This window comes from Oryctolagus cuniculus, chromosome 1, assembly GCF_964237555.1.
Source record: "Oryctolagus cuniculus chromosome 1, mOryCun1.1, whole genome shotgun sequence".
Lineage (NCBI taxonomy): Eukaryota > Metazoa > Chordata > Mammalia > Lagomorpha > Leporidae > Oryctolagus > Oryctolagus cuniculus.
The window spans coordinates 142058893-142077267 of record NC_091432.1 but is presented as its reverse complement, the minus strand read 5'-3'; the positions used below and the strand labels follow the sequence as shown (position 1 = coordinate 142077267).

General features: G+C 57.9%; 1 protein-coding gene across 3 annotated transcripts in view; it reads right to left on the bottom strand.

Annotated features, from left to right (window-relative positions):
- The window catches only part of PTCH1 (patched 1), a 64808-nt gene extending 47966 nt beyond the window's left edge, over positions 1 to 16842 (bottom strand). Inside the window, exons 1-2 of one of the 3 annotated variants that reach the window (XM_051847163.2) lie at positions 16532 to 16842; positions 6927 to 7119 (exon numbers count right to left, since the gene is read on the bottom strand). In XM_051847163.2, the coding sequence (XP_051703123.2) occupies positions 6927 to 7119; positions 16532 to 16534 (196 nt within the window). In that variant the 5' untranslated portion in view covers positions 16535 to 16842. Of the gene's footprint in view, positions 1 to 6926; positions 7120 to 7630; positions 7827 to 8480; positions 8889 to 16531 lie in introns of those variants that run through there. The other 2 variants (XM_051847159.2, XM_051847169.2) reach the window with 2 other exon arrangements.
- Between the last annotated feature and the right edge of the window lie 1533 nt (positions 16843 to 18375).

Below are 18375 nucleotides of genomic sequence, written 5' to 3'. Positions count from 1 at the left end.
GGTCATTTGGAGAGTGAACCAGTAGAACAGAAGACCTCTCTCTCTGGCTCTACCTCTCTCTGTAACTCTTTCAAATACATAAAATAGTTCTTTAAAAAAAAAAATAAAGGATCTGTGTAAGAAACAAAGAAACTTAAATCTCATTTAAGCGGTTAAAAAAAAAAAACAACTAATGAGCACTATAAGGTCTCCACATTCTGAGACTGGCGGCAAACAACAGCAACGGAAGGGCTGATGGCCCTGGTTCTATCTGTGTGTTTGTGTTCCCACTGACAGTGGCTGGCTTCCTGCTTCTTCCTGACCAGCAGAACTGCCCCCCTCCCCCCCGGGGCAAAGCCCTCAGCTCCCTGGCCTTGTCAACCAAGACCTGTGAGGAGCAACATCCAAGGCTCCAGCGTTGGCCAAAGTTGGGATAAGGGAACCCATCCTCTCCCATCTCAGCCAAGCTCCATGTTCCCACTGGCTTGGGCTGCAGTCCCACCCAGGGGAAGGGTGACGCAGGGTCACAGCTTGGGTCTCACAGCATTGCCAAAGTGCTCGGGGAACCCATTCTTGCCTATTCTGATGCCACATTTAAGGGGACCAAGACTCGTTTCCCATGTCCCTTGGTGGTTGGTACGGATTGAAAGAACGTGTCAATGGACTCCACAGGTGCCTCCAGAGTACCTAAAAATGGCCTGCTCTTCAACAGGGGAAACCCGTCTGCTCGCAAGAAGCCGTCGTTGAGGATGGTCCCAGGACCACCCTAAGCAAGAGAAGCACCTGGAGATGCAAGCTCTGTACGTGGTGCCTCCCGCGGCGGCTTTGAAATAATCCATTTCCTGATGCCCTCCTGTCAGCCTGGGCTTATCCACACTGAGGACCATCTCAGCTCTCACCCAGGTTCCTCTGCAGAGCCTCGTGCGAGGGAGTGATGGGCAGTTTAGGAGCGGGTGGGCAGGAGGAGGGAAGAGGTGGGGATGGAGAGAAGGGAGGGGGTTCTGGGAGCCAGGGAGAGGCAGAGGACGGCACAGCCTGAGATCACAGTTGATGGAATGGGACGGGTGGGGCAGCTCCTCAGAGAGGTCTTACCTAGCGGGAATCCCCTGAACTTCCCCTGCCAGGAGTTCAAATAGGACAGTCATGCCAAATGGCGGCATCTAGTCAATCGGGTTCCCTTTAAAATAATTTTACAATACTTCCATCTTTGTCTCAAAAGCCAAAGAAACGTCTAAAGTCAAACACGTCCCCTGAGAGGTGGGGGCTCCATCTGGGCAGACAGCTGGCGCAGGTGTAGGGGATCAGCCTCAGGAGCAGGGGGCTCCCTTCTCTGCAGAACCCAGTCACCCCCCTCCACTCCCTCATCGCCTCACCCCAATGTGAGCAGCAGAGCGAGGGCAGATGAGTTCCAGCTCACCCCGAGTGGACAGGGCTCCGGGGGTCACAGGCAGGTCAGCTTTGAAGGAGAAATCCAAATGAAATATAAACATGGCATGGTGGAAACCAGACAAATCTCCCATAGCTCCTCCAGCCAGCATTAATCTCGCCATCAGCTGTGGTGCAGAATCTAAACAAACGGATCAGGCGGTGCATACATCTGGAAGCTGTCATCTGCTGCAACCTCCGAGCGGTGTGTGTGTCTCGGAAAAACCCCGTGGCCCTAACCTGGCCAGGAGTGGCGGGCAGCAGGCAGGCCCTGGGCACACGGCACCTGAGATTCCACATCGCCCATAACTGCCCTTTCTGACGCCTGGCTCTCCCAGTTCTCCACTGTGTCTCTCCTAATATGAAAGCAATATCACCAGTGCTTCCAACTCTGTGTGTGGCCGTGGCTGGAATCTAATTAATATCCGTCTAAATAAACATATTCTTCCTTGCGGGGGGGGGGGGGGGCAGGGGGAGGAGACGGAGCGGTGGAGAGCCCCAGGGGGTAGCAGGAGCTGTATTTCCGCTGCCTTGTGAAAGGTGCCCACACCAGAGTCCCGAATGCCTTTCTGGCCGAGATGCCTCAGTCCGGTCCTGTCCTCCTTGGCTCTGCTCTAGCAGGGGCTTGGTGGGGGTGGGGTGGGGTGGGGGGGACAGGGAATGGTTTGTGACAGAGGCAGGATGAGAACACCACAGAGCTAATACATTACCAGGCCTCTGCAAAGAGCCTTGGATTCCGATGTGGCTCTTACAGCTTTTGAAAGTCACTTCACTGCTGAAAAACCTGCGCCTACCGTGGCTGAGGTTCAACAGGGTCTCTCCAGGAAATGGGCGACCCACCCCCGCCGCCTCCATGTGCTCCAATATAAAATGTTTTCTGCGACCTTTCTTCTTCCCATGGTGTTTGTTGCTTTTTTTTTTAATTATTTGCTATTTTGAAGGTCATTCTAAGAAAAAGAAAACTGCACGCTTAAATTATCAGCATGAAAATTTAGTTACCTGGATCAGTTCTCTCTAGAGATGGGATGGACTGAAACCCCCTGGCGACGCCACCACTATGGGCTTGCATGACGACACGTGTCTTCCACCTGCGATTTATCACCCAAACTGGTGATGGGCTCTGAGGGGGCAGGTCTGGGCTCTGCCCCCTGCTGCCTGCCCCCACTCCTGCAGGACCACGTGGCCCTGATTGGAACACTCTGGTCCTCACACCAGGACGGTGCTACTGGCCCCTAGTGGTGTGGGTAGGGGCCTGGATGCCACCCGGCATCCTGCTGGGCCCAGGACAGCTGCCACCACGAGGGTCACCCAGCCCCACACGTGGCAATCAGTGCGAAGACTGAGAAGCTACATGGGTGGTGAATGAACGCTGAAGGGATGCACACAGCACTGCACTCACACTAATTTTTTTTTTTTTAAAGAAATTTGCTTTAAGACAAAAATCCAAGTCCCAACTTGCTTCTTTCTCCTCCCCGGAGGCGGGTGTTCAGAGCCATTCACAAGCGAACACCAAGGCAATATGGATTCATTTCAAGGCTGTTACCCTCTGCAGAAAAGGGGGCCAGGGGCTGGGCCAGCTTTTAGAAAAAACAAAAAGCTCCAAGAGATAAATGAACCCTGACATCCAACCTGCTTCGGGCCAGGGTGGGAGTGGGGGGTGCACATGAGGCCGAGAGCAGGAGAGACACAAAGGGGAAGCTAAGAGAGGAAGGAAGGGCAGGGGGAGGCATGGATTGGTGTGTTCCTGGCTGTGCCTGCAAGGGTGAGAGCCAGGCCAAGGCACTGGTACCGGGCAGGGCACAGCAGAGGCCCAAGCACACCAGCACAAACCGCAGTCCCTAGACAGGCGGCTTCCACACCCAGGAGCAAGCCCCCCCACCCCCAATCCCCGCGGAGCCTCAGTGACTCTATGCAAGTGGGGAGGGGAGGCGCTGGCAGCCCCCAGGAGGTCACGCTCCTGCTCTGCTGGTTGGGGGGTGCTTTGTCCCTGGGTGCCCTCCCACCCTTACTCCTCCAATCCCTGTGCTGGCTGAGGCCTCCTGCCTCGGAGCCATCCTGGAAGGCATTCGGATTTCTCTGTCATTTTGGCAATGCCACGGTGTGTGTGCATGCATGTGTGTGTGTGTGCATGTGTGTGTGTGTGTGTGAGAGAGAGAGACCAACCCTGCAAGTGAGTCTGCTGGGTGACCACCTTGCTACAGCTTTTTTACCCATCTCTCTACAGCTGTGTGCAGTGCCAAAGGAATATTTTTATTTGTAAGTGACAGCCTCTTCGCGCACCTTGCTGCCACCCTGTGTGGCTGTAACAGCAGAAGCCCACCATGGCACTGCACGGCTTCCTCATCAAACCTCATCACTCCACCCCTGGGTGAGCTCTGTCAGTTCTCACTTGCAGAGATGAAATCCCTAAGACCCAACCTGGCATTGAATACCCAGTTGACAGTTTCTTGAAAGGCAATCATTGTATGGAGATTTTAAACAGCAAAATCAAACTATTCTTATCACCAACACCTGAAGCTGTATATAAAGGATCCTTCTTATCTCGTGCGCACTGGGCTGCACATATGGCTAATGCAGTCCAAACCATCTTTATAAAGTCTCCTTTCCCCAGCATGTCAAACAAGGCATGAAAAGCAAATCAAAGATGGAGCCAATTTGCGGGCTGCACTAGAACGATAACATTTTAGCAGATTCAAGGGTATATATAGAAAGTTCAAATGCACACACATACACACACACAGAAGCAACTAACTGGATATGTATGTATATACACACACATATATGTACATACACATGTATTCAACTGGGAACCCGAATTCAACACACACACACAAAGGGTCTCCAAAAATCCCATCAAAGATGGGACGCCACATCACAGGAAAACTGCATGAATTCAACATGTTGTGGCTTAAATCTATTTTTTAGCTTTCTGCAGTTCCCTCCGACGTATCTATCATTCTTAGATCACAGGAGGGAGAGCACTTTTTCAGTCACACTCCCAGCATCCTTCTCCCTTTAACGACTCAAGGACAACCCTGTCCAGGCTGAGTTATAACTAGGAAAAACGTGCACCCTCTACTCACTTGGTGTAGCCGCACAGCACACACCCAGTTCGTGTCAAGGTTCCTGCTCAGAACCAGCCCAGTCTGCTGAGAGCAACAGAGAACTGTCTAGGAGACGGCAGCACTGGGTGAACCTCAATTTGGAGCTGTTACTCATTTGAGTTCACCGACCTTGACTGAGGTCTAGGACAGCAGGGGAATTCTTACTCCCAAAAGCACGAGCTTACACTACTCCACGCACTGCAGATCTGAACACACCATTGGCCTTATCACCAGCAAGATCTCTACAAAGTTATCTGCTCTTTATACTGAGATCAAAACAGGGTGGTGGCCTCCTTGCACTCACGAAACTGCTGCTACTTCTACGGGGGAAGAATCTAACACGGAACCAGTGAGCGCATCAACCATCGATCAAGGCCAACACAACAGGGATGCGATCTTTAGGAGGCAATGCATTTTGCATTTCATCGGGGTAACAGTGACTCTATGTAAGAACATTATATTAACTGTCATGCCACCAAAAATCCAAGACAATAGCTTCTTTATAGCGTGATAGTATACCTGAATGAAATAAATGCCTGGTACATGGCAGTCACTCAACAAGGGACATGAACCAGTGAACATGCTGAAGCCGCCAAGGCTGAAAGGAGGCCGAGAGGAGGGTCCGGGATGTGTGTCTCCATCCCAGGTGTGTCTTCAGCTGGTGCAACTGGGGGAAAACTCAACTCCCTCACTCCCTCCCACTCCACCAGCTGCAGCTCAGGCGGACCTGCTGGGAAGAAGCACGCTTCTGCTCCTTGCGGGACTTGAAATGGGTTGTGTAAGGCAGACACATCGTTATTTCTAGAAACAGGCCATGCTAAGACAGCAAATGGCATTGCCTCTCCTGAAGCCTGTTGAGGGCCTACTGGAAACCCTGGCTGTGAATAACACAGGACAGTCTTTTGTCGTCACCACTGACAGGCAACAAATTACTTGCTGACCCAAGTAGAAGTGAGCATATGGCCGAGCTGGGCAGTCCCTGGCTCTGCGGGAGCCACTGGGGGCTACCTCAGTGCAGCTGATCACCCAGCCTCCGGCTGCTGTCCTGGGGCCTCTGCTAGGTCTTGGGCCTCCCTCCTCCTCTCCACTTCCACCTAAGTTCATTTTCTTCCTCCCGTGTTACTGTCCTGGCCCATTTCAACCGGGAACCCAAATTCAATGCAAGTGCTTTGTGCAGCACCCCACACTCATGGTGCCCAGCAGAGTGCTAAGGACATCACAGGCGCTCAGCACACTTGTTGCTAGGGGCATAATAGGTGCTCAGTAAAAGCCGCCTTTGATCTACCAAGGACCTCCAAGGGGTTGAATTACCCCATGGAGTCTACTTTTGTATTAATCACCAGGCTACTTAAGGCACAAATATTTTCTGGTCTGTCTTCATTATCTGGACTATTATTTTAATTGTCACTTCTTAGCAAAACGCTCTACTGTAGGCTTGCAAAACAGGGCACACTGCTCCTTCACAGACAGGGCAAGGTTAGCTTCCAACAGCATCCTGAGGGTAACTCCAGCTTGTCCTCTACAAGGGAGCCAGGTGCTTTGATCTGAAATATTTACATATCCTACAGTATCTCAATCCCTTATAAGAGGTGCCCAGAGTAGTCTTCAAACGTCCCCAATACCAAAGCTTGTATTTTCCAAAAAGATGATAATAATAGTAATAATAGTAATATCAATATAAAGGAGAGAGGAAAAAAGAAAAAAATCTAAATTAAAACTTGCATGGCCTAAGGAATGTAAAATGTCTTTGCAAACAAAAACATGGACTTTAAATCCATGGTCGCTTTTCAAAGAAAGTCTCAAAACAAAATCTTAAAGCACATTCGAACCCCCTGCCGGCAAAACGCAGGCCCCCAGCATAACGCCCAGTGCCCAGCGCAAGCCCCCACCCGCAGGCAAACACTGGTCTCCTGCAAACACGCGTTCCAGTCCGGGCCTTACTATTTTTTCAGCTCCTTCCCCGCACCCCACCCCACCCCCCTTTTTTGTACCTTGAGACAAATGTTTTTTTCCCCCAGAGTTGAAAGCCGTCCAAAAACAGGACCACACACGCCGCCGCCTCCGCAGGCCCGCCCTCCCCGCGGCCTCCCTCTCTCTGCCCGCAGCCCCTGCCTCCTCTCGGGGCGCGGTGGGTGGGGGCGGCGGGGCCGGGCCGCGCCGCCCCCACCCACCGCGCCCCGCTCCCCGCCGCGACGACAGCGAGCAGGGGCGCAGCGCCCCAAGTCCACGGCAGCGCGGCCTCCGTCGGGCGGGCCTGGCGAGCCGCCAGGCGCCCAAACAATCAACAGCTCCCCCCCCCCCGGGGGGGGCGGGCAGGGGGCTTCCCGCCGGCCGCGGACCGGCTCTAGGTGTGCGCCCGCCAATATCTTCATCAGCGGGCGAGGGGGACGCGGCGGCGGGGCGGCGCGGGTCTCTTACCTTCCACCCAGAGCTCCTCCACGTTGGTCTCGAGGTTAGCTGCCTTTAATCCCACCGCGAAGGCCCCGAAAATGAGGAGGCCCACCACCAAGAACTTGCCGCAGTTTTTTTGAATGTAACAACCCAGTTTAAATAAGAGTCTCTGAAACTTCGCTCTCAGCCACAGCGGCGCTTTCCGGCCAGTAGCCTTCCCCTGGGGACGAAGCAGAAGCCGGGAGTGAGCGCCAGGGAGTCGCACGGCCCGCGCGCGCCCACGCAACCCCCCCAACCACGGGCACCACTCGCCCGCGGGGCCCCCGGGGGAACGCGCGCCGCGTGGAGCTGGGTGCGAGGTGTGTGTGTGTGTGGGGGGAGTCATAAGTCAAATTCGGACCGCGGCGTGTGGGGAAAGGGGGCAGCAGGGGCGCCCCCCACGCGCGTTCGCGCGGCATCCCGGGGCACGGCTCGGACAAGGGCTGCCACGCAGATGGGGAGACGCCGGCACCCCAGACCTGGGAGAGGACGGTCACGCCAGCGTTTGAGCCCGGCACACCAGGTCCCCCGCGGCTCCGGCCATCTCCCCCACCTCCGCCCCCCACTCCGGAGGTGTGCTTCGGAGATGCCCAGTCCCGACCCCGTCTCGGGGCGGGCATCGGTGGGGGTCCACGTGTGGGAGCCGCCGTGCGAGCCGAGGGAGGGAGCAGGGGCCGCCATCTGCGACTTACGACAGTGTTTGTGATCGGAAGAGGGCAGCCACAGCGGTCTGCTCCTGCTCTTCCCTTCCCAGACGCTTAAACGTGCAACTCAGCCGAGTGCCCGGCGCAAGGGCCCCGGCCGGCCCCCGGATTCCACACATTGCAGCGAGCCTCGCCAACACAATAAGCCCGGCCGCCCGGCCGCCCCGCACGGCGCAGTTAAGGTGGCAGTCTGTTTACAACGCCCCGTCTCGGCCCCGGGCTCCCGGCGGAGGCGGCTCGCAAGCCAGGGAGGAAGAGGAGGGATGTCCCCCTGGCGAAGCCCGCTTTTAAGGGAGCAGAGATTCCGGGCTCAACAAAAGCAAAACCGGCTGCCAAGAAAGGAAACCACCTTTATTTCGGCTCCCTCCCCCCTTCCTCTCCCCGCCTCTCCACCCCGCCTCTCCCCCTCCGAGGCGTTAGGAAATGTGGCAGTGCTGCAGGGCTCCGGGCTGCAAACAGGGGCAGGGGCGCGGAGAGGAGGGCGCTCCGGGGCCAGGGGGCGCGGGGCCGGGCGCGGTCGCGGCCGCCCTCGAGGTGGTCCCCCGCGCGCGGCGGCGGTGCGGAGCTCCGGAAGAGGCGAGCCAGGGAGGGCGCGCGCGCGCACACGCGCACACACACACACACACACACTCACACACACACCTCCACCCCCTGCGGACCGCAGACAGCAATTCCTCCCAGGACTGGAGGGAGGGAGGGTTTGAATTTTTCAATCCCCACTTGTCTGCTGCTTTTCCTGGAGAGGGTGTGCGTGTGTGCGCGTGTATGGCGGGGGAGATCCGCAAGAGGAAGAGGAGGGAAGAGAGAGAGTGGGAGGAGAACAGAATCTGAAATGCACCTTGGAAATCTGCTCGAGAGCGAAGGCGGCGTCGCAGTAGCTGGGCCGGTGCAGATAGTCCCGGTCCGGCGCGGCGGCGCGGCGCAGCCCCCCGATCCGTCTACGCCTCCCGCCGCCGGCCGGCCGGCCCAGGGCCCCGCCGCCGCCGCCGCCGCGGTCCTGAGGCTCGGCGGCGTTACCAGCCGAGGCCATGTTGCCGCCGCCGCCGCCGCCGCGGGCACCGAGGCTTCCCGGGCGGTCCGGCGCGCCCAGGCGCTCGGCTCGCGAGGACGCTGCTGGCCGCCGGCTGCTCGGTCTCGGGCTCCGGTTGACAGACCTGCTTCTGTCGCTGCTGCTGCTGCTGCTGCCTCCGCTGCTGCTCACACGGCGGGCGCTGCTGCCGCTGCGGCCGCTGCGGCTGCCGGGGAGTCAGACCCTGCTGCGCCTTCCATTGCCACATTGCGCGGGGGTCCCGAGGTCTCTGCGGCCGCCGCTGCCCACATCCAGTTCGCGGGAGGCGAGAGCCGCCGGCGCGCGGAGCGAGCCTGTCCTTGGGGCGCTGCCGCGGCGCTCCTCGCTGTCCCCAGCTCCCCCTAGCCGCCCCCCGCCCCGCGCCGCGACCCCTTCACGGCAGAAAGCGCAAGCGAATCCCCGCCGCTCCCGCCGGCCACGCCGGGGCTCTCGGCGCCTCCCGGCTTGCGCGAGCGGCCGCCGCCGCGGGGTCCGAGGGTGCCCGGCGGGTCTCAGCGCTGCCGGGCCGGGGCCGGCGCCGCCGCTGCTGCTGCTGCTGGCGGTGGCGGTTCCTGAAGCTGCTGCTGCTGCTGCTCGGGCTCTGGCTGCTGGGCTCGCGGTGGCTGCTCGGTCCCGGACTCTGTCTTCTTGTGCTCCCCGCCGATCCGCTGCACCATTCTGCCCCCGCGCAGCGCGCCTCTCCTGCTCCCGGGACCTGGGGACTCCGCTGTGTGTGTGTGCGGCGGGCAGCGGCCGCAGCGGCTCCTTGATTCAATAGATGAGATGGAAGGAGAAAAAAAAGAACTCTCTCCATTTGGAGAAAGAGGAGGAGGAGGGGAGGGGGTGGAGGGGGAGCGAGCGAGCGAGAGAAAAAGGCTGGAGCGCCCGCCCCCGAGGCTGTCAGATGGCCTGGGTTTCTGCGACGCGATTGGCTCGCGGAGGGCAGAAATTACTCAGCAAACATGACTATTATTAGCTGCTTAGCAACAGCTCACCAAAGTCGAGAGACCACCCAGGTCGGCAACCCCGGAGCGCGCATCCCGGCGTCGGGGGCAGCCTGCTCGCCGGCGAGGCTTCCATTCAGGAATGCTCCCCCTCCTCGCTCTCTCGCTCCTTTTCTTTCCGGCAGCGTCTCCTTCTCGCGAGGCGCACCCACGCGCGCGCTCCCACGCGCGTCCGCCCCCGCGGCGCCCACGGGAGAAAGAGGCAACGTGTGTTTTGAAGCGCTCCGACCATGTCTGAAATGCCTCAAAGAACACCCTTTCAGAGGCACCTTGGCCTGGAGCAGCGGCGAATACTGGGAGGTCCGGCTGGGATTCCCAGGCCTGCACCAATAATGACAGGGTGGTGGATAGTGCGCCAGTGTGTGCCAGATTTTTTTTTTTCTCTTTTCTTTTATAACTAAAGGGAAGACTTAGACTCTTGCAGGGAACAATGCCTCGCGGTAAGATAAACAAGATGGAAAGTTAAAAAGAGGAAAGCAAGGACTTGGGGGGAAAGCCACCTTTCTTAAAAGCAGCCCCCTCCTCAAATTAAAACAAAACAACAAAAACACCAGCAACGCACGGCGGCACAGCCTGGCTCTGAAGCAGTCCGAGCTCCCCCCCTCCAAAAAAAAGTGGAGTCCAGACGCCGGAGCAGTGTCGTGGAGGCAGAGGCGTTTGTATGGAATCTTTAATGTGACAGAAATAAAGGAGAAACAACAGGACCCCTTCCACAGCCCAGCGAAACGACATTGGTTCCTCGAGAGAGGGTCTCCCTGGCCGGTCAGGGTTCGCTTCGGCTCCCCCTTTTCAATGAACCTCTACTATTTGCACAAATAGGTAGGCGCGCTGTTTGCGTTTCCTAACAGCGTGACGTAAGCGAGCACACAAAACACCTTGACGTCGGCTTCATTCGAAACAAAGCGCGCGCGGACCGCCAACACTCGTTCCCGCACTGAGCCTGGTGCCACGAGCGCGTCCCGGGACCCGCTCGCCGCTGCGGGAGCGCACACGCGGCTTCTGGAGGGGGTCCTCGGGCAGGAGACCCCGCCCGCCGTCCGCACGGCTCCACGCTATTTATTTCAGGGGGGAAAAAGTGGAATGCGTTTCTCTGACGCTTGCAAGTCATAAAGTGCCTCCCCGTGGCAGACCCACAAACCCCCGATTCGGCCTCATTTTTAGTATTTATTCCTCCCCTCTTTTTTTTTAAAGGGGGTTGTATTGCACAGGGCCCCACGGTGGCGAGCAGCCGACTGAAGCCGTGAAATGGGGCAGTGTGACTTTAAGATGCACACGGTGTGTGTTCATTGAAAAAAAAAGAAGAAAGAAAGGAAGGAAAGAAAGAAACCCAGATGGAGGGAACGGGGGAGGAGCGGGGGAGGGGGCGGAGCCCGCGCAGCCACGTGACCCGGGTCGGGGAGGGCTCCCCGCGCCCGCTCGCCCGCCCGCGCGCGCTCCGGGCCGCGTCCGCGTGCGCGCGCGCCTCGCGCCCGGGGACTCCCCGCGCCCGCGCAGCCCGGGCCGAGCAGGTAGCGAGGTGGGCGCGTCGGGCGGGCGCCTGACCGGCCGGCCGCACGGGCCTCCCTGCAGTCCAGAAGGGGCGCGCGCCCCGCCGGTGCGGACGGACGTGCCGGGCGCGTCGTAGTACATTCCTGGAGGCGGACCGGCCCCCTGGCGTCGCCCAATGCCCGCGCGGCCTCCCCGCCGCCGGCCAATGGCAGCGCGCACGGGCCCCAGCCCAGGAGCAGCCCCGCGCCGGCAGCTCGGGCCCGCGAGGGGCTGCAGCGGGGCGCGCCGGCCACCGGGGCGGTGCACGCGGCTCCCGCAGGGGGCCGCGGCCGCCAGCCCGCCCGCCCTCTTCCTTCCTCTCGGGCGGTCCCTCCCTCTCCCCGTCTCCTGGCTCCTTCCTCTCTGACCCCTTCCTCTTCCTCCGGCTCTCCCGCTCCAGGCCCAGCCTCGCCACCTTCCTCCCCTGGGAGGCCCTGAATCCCGGGCCGGCCAGACGCGCGCGCGGCACCGGTGTCGGGGCGCATCGTCCCGGGGGGAACGGAAGGACAAAGAGCCCGGACGCGTCCGGGGGGTGCTGGGGGCTCGGGAGGAGGACCTGAGCCCCCAGCCAGCGCGGAAATTCAAAACTCCCAGCTCCTAGGCAGCACGTGATTTTGCCGGCGGCTCTGCTGTGTGCACCAGAAGGGAGGGCCGGCAGGCGCCGCGCAGCCAGAGTGCCGCGACTTGAATCGCGATCGGCGAGTTACGTTTGCTAGACGGCGCAAGGCAGGCCAAGGGGTCGATTGTTCTAGCTTTTCAGTGAGTCACCCCGCTTCTTGCTTGCGACTGGAAATTGCCTTCGAGGCTTGCGAGATGGCAAGGTCACCGCGCACCACGGAATGCGCTGCCATGTTTGTTGTTCCAAACATCTTTACAACGGTTTGGACCAGGAACGCAGGGCGATTTCTCCCAGGGATTTCCGCATAGGCTCTTGCGTTATGGAATTCTAGGGTGCAGTCCCAAGCGAGGTCCACTGACCGGTTCCGCATCCCTGCCCGCAGCCAGCCGCACTCCCTCCCCTCCTGGTGGCTGCTCCAGGGAGCAGCATTTCCAAGGCAAAGCCTCTCGCACCCAGGCTCGTTTCCCTCCCTTGGACTTAATTCCTAAACGTTTTGCACATTGATCTCCGAGGTTTTCGGCGCGCTGAGCCCCCTCGCCCGCTGTTTGATAGGTTAACTTCTCAGCAGCTCAGACGGCGGCCCCGGCCTGTACATTCTACCCACTGGTTCCAGGACGCAACCCGCAGTCTCAGCTCTAACAAGCGCTGTCTTAATCTTCCCAGCCGCCACCCGCCGCTTCCCCTGTGGTCTGCTTTTTTTCATACGCAGAGATGAATTACTTTGAGGATCTAATTGGCCTTGTTTCTGTAACGTTTTAAGAAAGGGAAGAGGAGCCAGTGTAAAAGGCTCCTCGACTTGGGTGGCCAAGGCTGAGGCTGCCCCCAATTTGCCTCATTGCTGATGCAGGCCAGTGCGACATTCCCGGCCATGATGTTGTTCCTAATCAATCTGGCCTTATTTACATTTGTAAGCAGTGTCGGCTTTAATATGCATACCCTGTGCCGGGGGCCGCAGCGCCACACCGGCTGTGTTAACTTCAGCTAACCACAAGGATTCCACAGACCTGAGAGCTGGCTCCCAGGAGGAGCCAGGCCTACTGAGGTGTGGGCAGAGAGGACCGGCCCTTCTGGGCCCTCTCTGCCCTGGAGGGGGGTGGTCCCCTGGAGAGTCAGCAAGCCAGTGGGAGAGCCTGGGTGCCTTATCCACCCGCAGGTGTTGTGGGCCTCTGTGAAACTAGGCATCGGCGGTCTGCTTCCCTCTCCAATGCATACATTGTCATGTTTGTCTCCCTATCATGATTGGAGATTCCTCATTGGAGTTTTCAAAACTGACTCCTCAAACTCTCTGGATTCCCTCATGTCTCCTTCCCCTCTCTGTTCTGATACTTGGAATATTCGTAGCCATGCCACACACATCTCAAAAATGACATCAGATTATCTGACCGATGAGATGACACTGAGATAAAACATTTGTCTTCTGTGCTCGGGGTGATCCAGCCATAGGCAACGGTGGGGGCCAGACTAGATGGAGTTATAAAAAACCACAGTGAAATTGGACCTTTCTTAGGTCAAAACCAAATGGGTTTATAAAACCCAACATGAATTGGCTAAATTTTGCAGATTATAAAGGGGCCAAGTATATTCTTGGAAATTGACTCTTGGGTCACTTATACTTTTACCTGCTGACAAAATGTTTTAAAACTACCTTCCAGAAATGCAAAGAGTTGCAAATGTCACCTTGCCCCCATAGTATTATTGTGTGGAGGGGGAGGTGGGGCAGAGGGATTGGAGATGGGATGAGATGCTCTATTGATGGTTGGGGGCGCCTAGGCTAAGGATGTGAGTGGTGGGCCAGGGCCTGAGCAGGCCAAAGCAGCTACCTTGGTGAAGAGTTGAGTCTTGACTCAACCCCAGCCAGTTTGCCACCATCCACCAACATTTTCTTGGCTCCCTAAGAACACCTTATTATTTCCTCATTGGCAGCTCTTGTATTTACTTAAAAGGTGGTGGTAGAAAATGAATTTCAGAAGTTTTGGGGAGGAGGGGGGAAGAAAGATTCTCAGCAGCCACAAAATAGAAAAACCACTGGGCTTGACTCCCTCCCCTCTCTGCCTTCCACCTTCTGCTTCCTCCCCTTCTTCCTCCCCCCTCCCCACTCCCAGGCTGGAGGAAAGGGAACAGCTCTCGCCAACTTGTCAAAATAATGCTGCTAATTACTCCTGATCTCCTTTAACGGGAAGCTGCTCCCAACTCCACAAAGGAGTGAATGAGAGGGCTCCAGCACAAACCCGGGAGCACTGGCTTTTTTTTTTTTTTTTTTTTTTTTTTTAAAGCTCAGAGACCTGGGGGTGGGGAGGGTGGCAGAGAGAAGCTATCCTGAGAAGGTTCCAGAAATCTCCACATTGATAATAACTTCAGGCTTAAGGCTTGAGAGGGAAGTTAGATTTTATGCACTGCCAAAAGCTACTGGTATTCTCTTGCTGAGAGTGTTACGGGTGGCAGAGAGAATGTGCAGAGCTACAATGAACTTGAAAGAAAACATACAGCATTGGTCCTTGCATTGAGTCCCACTTATCTAAATATCTTAGCCCACATTGCTCTGCTCTGATAGAGATGTAGACTGAGTCTCCCTCTCTCCTTCTCCCTCCCTTCCTCTCTCCCTCTCTCCTCCTCTCTTTCTCCCCATCTAATATATCTATATCAAGCTTTGCATTTGGCAGAAGGCACCCCATTCATTTCAATGATCTCTGTCATTGGGACTTGCATGAAAAGGAAGCCGAGCAACGTGATCCCTTTGACCCACTGCTGGAGCAACAAATTTATTAGAGATATAGGCATGAGAAATGAAAGGGAAGTAAAACAATTCCAGCTTATTGTGTGTCTGTCTTTCATACTGCTAATCCGGTTTACACATCACGCCTACATGTCTCAATAGGGCATTATACACTGTGGCAGAGGCTGGAGAAAATAAAAGGTGTGTGTGTGTGTGTGTGTGTGTGTGCAGAGAGAGAAGGATAAAAACAGTGCACAGAGATTCTAAGTTAAAGACAATTTGTGAAAGTCTTTTTTCTTTTCACAAAAAAATGCCAAACAGTGCTAACTCCTGTTCCAACAGCTTGTCAGATTATGACTAGATTATAACCAGAAATTAGATACACCTCTCACAGTGAGTTTGAAATGAAGCAAATGGACTCTGAACTGAGACCACGCTGGACTAGGCGCAGCGGCTTGCCAAGGAGGAGCCTATGGGTGTCCACCTGGATGCAGCATTTTATTTAAAAAGACCTTGCACACAAAGGCATTTTACAGCCTTGTGGAAGGGTGACAACTGGAACACACACAAACTCCCAATTGAAAGCCCTTGTTTTACAACAGGGGGACACAATGCACCTGAGGCAACAATTTATCCTGAGGTACCACCCAGGAATAATAAGTTACAGTAACAAAGGATGCCACCGAAAAGCATTGTCTTTCTTTGTTGGAGGCAATTAATTGCATGTTGAACTACTAAAGCCAAAACAAAAAAAAATTTTTTTTGAATTCGCACAGAATGTTGAAAAAGGAACTATTGTAGTTCAAGATCTCAGTGATCCAATTATTACATATTCAGAGCCACCCATTGTGGGGCTTTCTGATTTATGTCTACTGCTTTTGTATTTCTTCTCCCCAGGGAGAAAGGAAAGATAGCAAGGGAGGAAGATGGCCCTCCTCTCCCAGGTCCAAGCTAACAGGGCTCTCTGGGTATCTTCCATCAACAACAATCCATATGGTTCTTCTTAGATCACAATACTTGGGACTTGTCCACACACTGGGCATCCTTTTAAACATGAACGTCAACACACAGAGACAGAACACATGTCACCCAGAGGCACAGTCTCTGGGGGTCCGGGTGCACCGCCGGGCTCCCCCGAGGCTGCACTCGGCGCTCCCAGCACCCGGCCGCCCGCCCACCGCTTTAATGACTCGCAGGCACCAGGGCGCCCGAATCCGTGGGCGCAGGAGTCAACACACATGCCTCTCTTCTCCCCGCGGCCCCTTCCTGAACTCACCAAGTCCCCGGGCCCCGCTCTGCCCACCCACGGCGGCGGGGAGGTGAGTGCTGGCGCCCCGGGTCTGGGTAAGAGGTTGCTCGGCGGCCGCGAGAGTATGAACCGGGCGCCCGGAGCCCGGAACGCGGGTGCAGGGCGTGCGCCGGCGCCCGCGACCGGCACAGGCTTCCTAGCGCGCGCGCTCCCCCGGAGCCCGCACCTCCCCCACCCCACCCCCGGTGCTGTCACTCTGTCCGCACCAGCCCCTCCATCACCAGCTCTGCCTCCGCTGGGGAGCCAAGAGCCACCACCAGGCTGATGAGCGGAAGCCAAGGTGGCGACCCTTTCAAGCGTGAAAATGGGATCCCGAGCGACCCCCTCCGTGAGAATTCCCCCCGCAGCCGTTCCCCGGCGCGGGCCCGCCGCAGCCAGCCCCCCTCCCCCGCGCGGGGCCGGCCTCGGGGGCGGGGGCCCGGGCGTGCGAGCGAGGAGCGAGCGAGCGAGCGAGCGAGCGCGGAGCCGCGGGACCAGCGCTCCCGCGCCCCGGAGGCGCAGCCCACCCAGCCCCACCGGCACCGGCACGCGGCGCTCCCCTCCCGCCAGGCGCTGGCTGCTCGCGGCTCGGCCGGGAGCGCGGGGCGGCCCCGCGGCTCCGGGGCGCACGGCGCGCGCGGGCGAGGGCGCGGCGGCGGCGGCGGCGGCGGGAGCGCCGGCTGCACTCACCATAGCCGGCCGTCAAGCCCTGCCCGGAGCGCGGGTGCCGATGGCGCGGACGCTGGGCTTGGGTTTCACATCAACTCCTTTTCTCGCCCCCCGGCCCCCCTCTCCGGGTGCTGCGCTCCTCCGTCTTCTCCCCGGCTCCCCTCGGCTCCCCCTGGCCTTGTCGCTGCGGGTCCCTTTGTCTTCCCTGTCGCCGTCTTTTTCTCCGGCGTCGTCTTGGTCTTCTCCTCCTCCTGCTCCGTCCTTACAAAAGGAACGGAAAGTGTAAAAACCCCGGCGCGCGGGGCCGCCGGAGGCTGTCGGCGGAGTGCGGCGCGGACTCACAATTACAAGCCTGTTTCTATTAAGCAGTTCCATGGCCCTCGGCGTGGGTGGTCTGCCGCGCCATAGGCAGGACCTGTCAGGGTCACGTGACGGATCCGAAAACTTTACCCCTTTACAATAAACTCAAGGCAAGCAAAGTAAACTCGAGGAACGTGCTATCAGCACAGCCCTCCTGGGTAAACAGGCGCTGGCCTCCCCGCCTTCCTGGGAGGCGCCCGGCCGCGCGAGCTCCGGCGAGCCCCGCCGCCCCCTCCCCGCCCCCCGCGGGCCTGTGTGCGGGGGGCCGCCGACCAGGGGTCCCCCGCTCGCCGCCCGCTCTTGCCCCTCCCCGCGCCACACACGGTCCTTGCTAACCTTGAGCCATCTTGCCAGAACCCGGGGGTCGGGGGGATGCTGGGGTGCCAGGTAGCTCCTTCCAGCGCGCCCAGCACCGCGAGGCGCAGAGGGTGCTCGGAGGGCCGCGGGAGAGCCCCACCTGGCCTGGCCACGGCCCGCATGCCCACGCAGGCGCCGGCAAGCGGGGTGCATTCTGGTTGACAGCCCCAGGCCGGGTGGAGGCCGCGGGTCTCCTGGGGAAAGCGTTCAAGACCGCGAGGTGCGAGTCGCTTCTGTGCCAGGTCCCTGGGAGCCGCCGCTTCTAAAGAGACCAAGGTGGAGTCTCTTGGAAACCAAGATTGGTAGCTGGCTGAGCAGTCACTAATTGATATTTGCTTCCTCTCCCTTCCAATTACTGTGGTTTCTGGGGTATGCCACCCAAATGCTCCCACCCACGCTGCCTTCCCGTTCGAGGCAAGCCAGGGTGACGGGTCCCGCGCCGAGAAACTGAGTCTCTCACCCTGAGTGCAGACGCCCCGTGCGGGAGCTCCCCTCCGGTGGCGCCCGGTACTGGGAGTTGGGGGGTGGGGTGGCGTCTTGCAGGCACCGCGTCGGGAATGGAGAGGACTGCAGGGATGCGCACCAGCACAGAGTGCGGACACCTTAGTGGAACTCTCGAGAGTGGCCCTCGATAAAGCCAGCCCTTCCCCACCGTTCTGGGCACAGGAGGGGTGTGTGTGTGTGTGTGTGTGTGTGTGTGTGTGTGGCGGGGTGGGAAGGATTATTAACTAATGATAAACATCCTCCTCCTCCTAGGAGTCACAGTGTACCCCCCTGGCCAAGATATTGACCCACCCATGGGTTGTATCACGCCGTTCTTTAGCGGGGTCCTTTGGGTTTCCCGAGGGTTTGAGACCCGTTCACGGAACACGTGAATGCTGGACAGCGCTGTGACTCGGGCTGGCCCAGAAGTGCCAGCTTTTGTGCCCACTGACTTTTGGGCTCAGAGGAGTACCAGGTGAGCAAGGATCCTGAATCATCAATATTGTAATAAAAAATGAATAAAAAACCCACACCACCACACCAATATTTCCTTGGGAAACCCTTCTCCCAAGGCATCTGTAAATTGGGGGTGAGATGAGGAATAGGAAGGCCTGTCCACATCAGCCAAGGGCATGATAGAGAATTTAAACATGAAAAGGGGATAA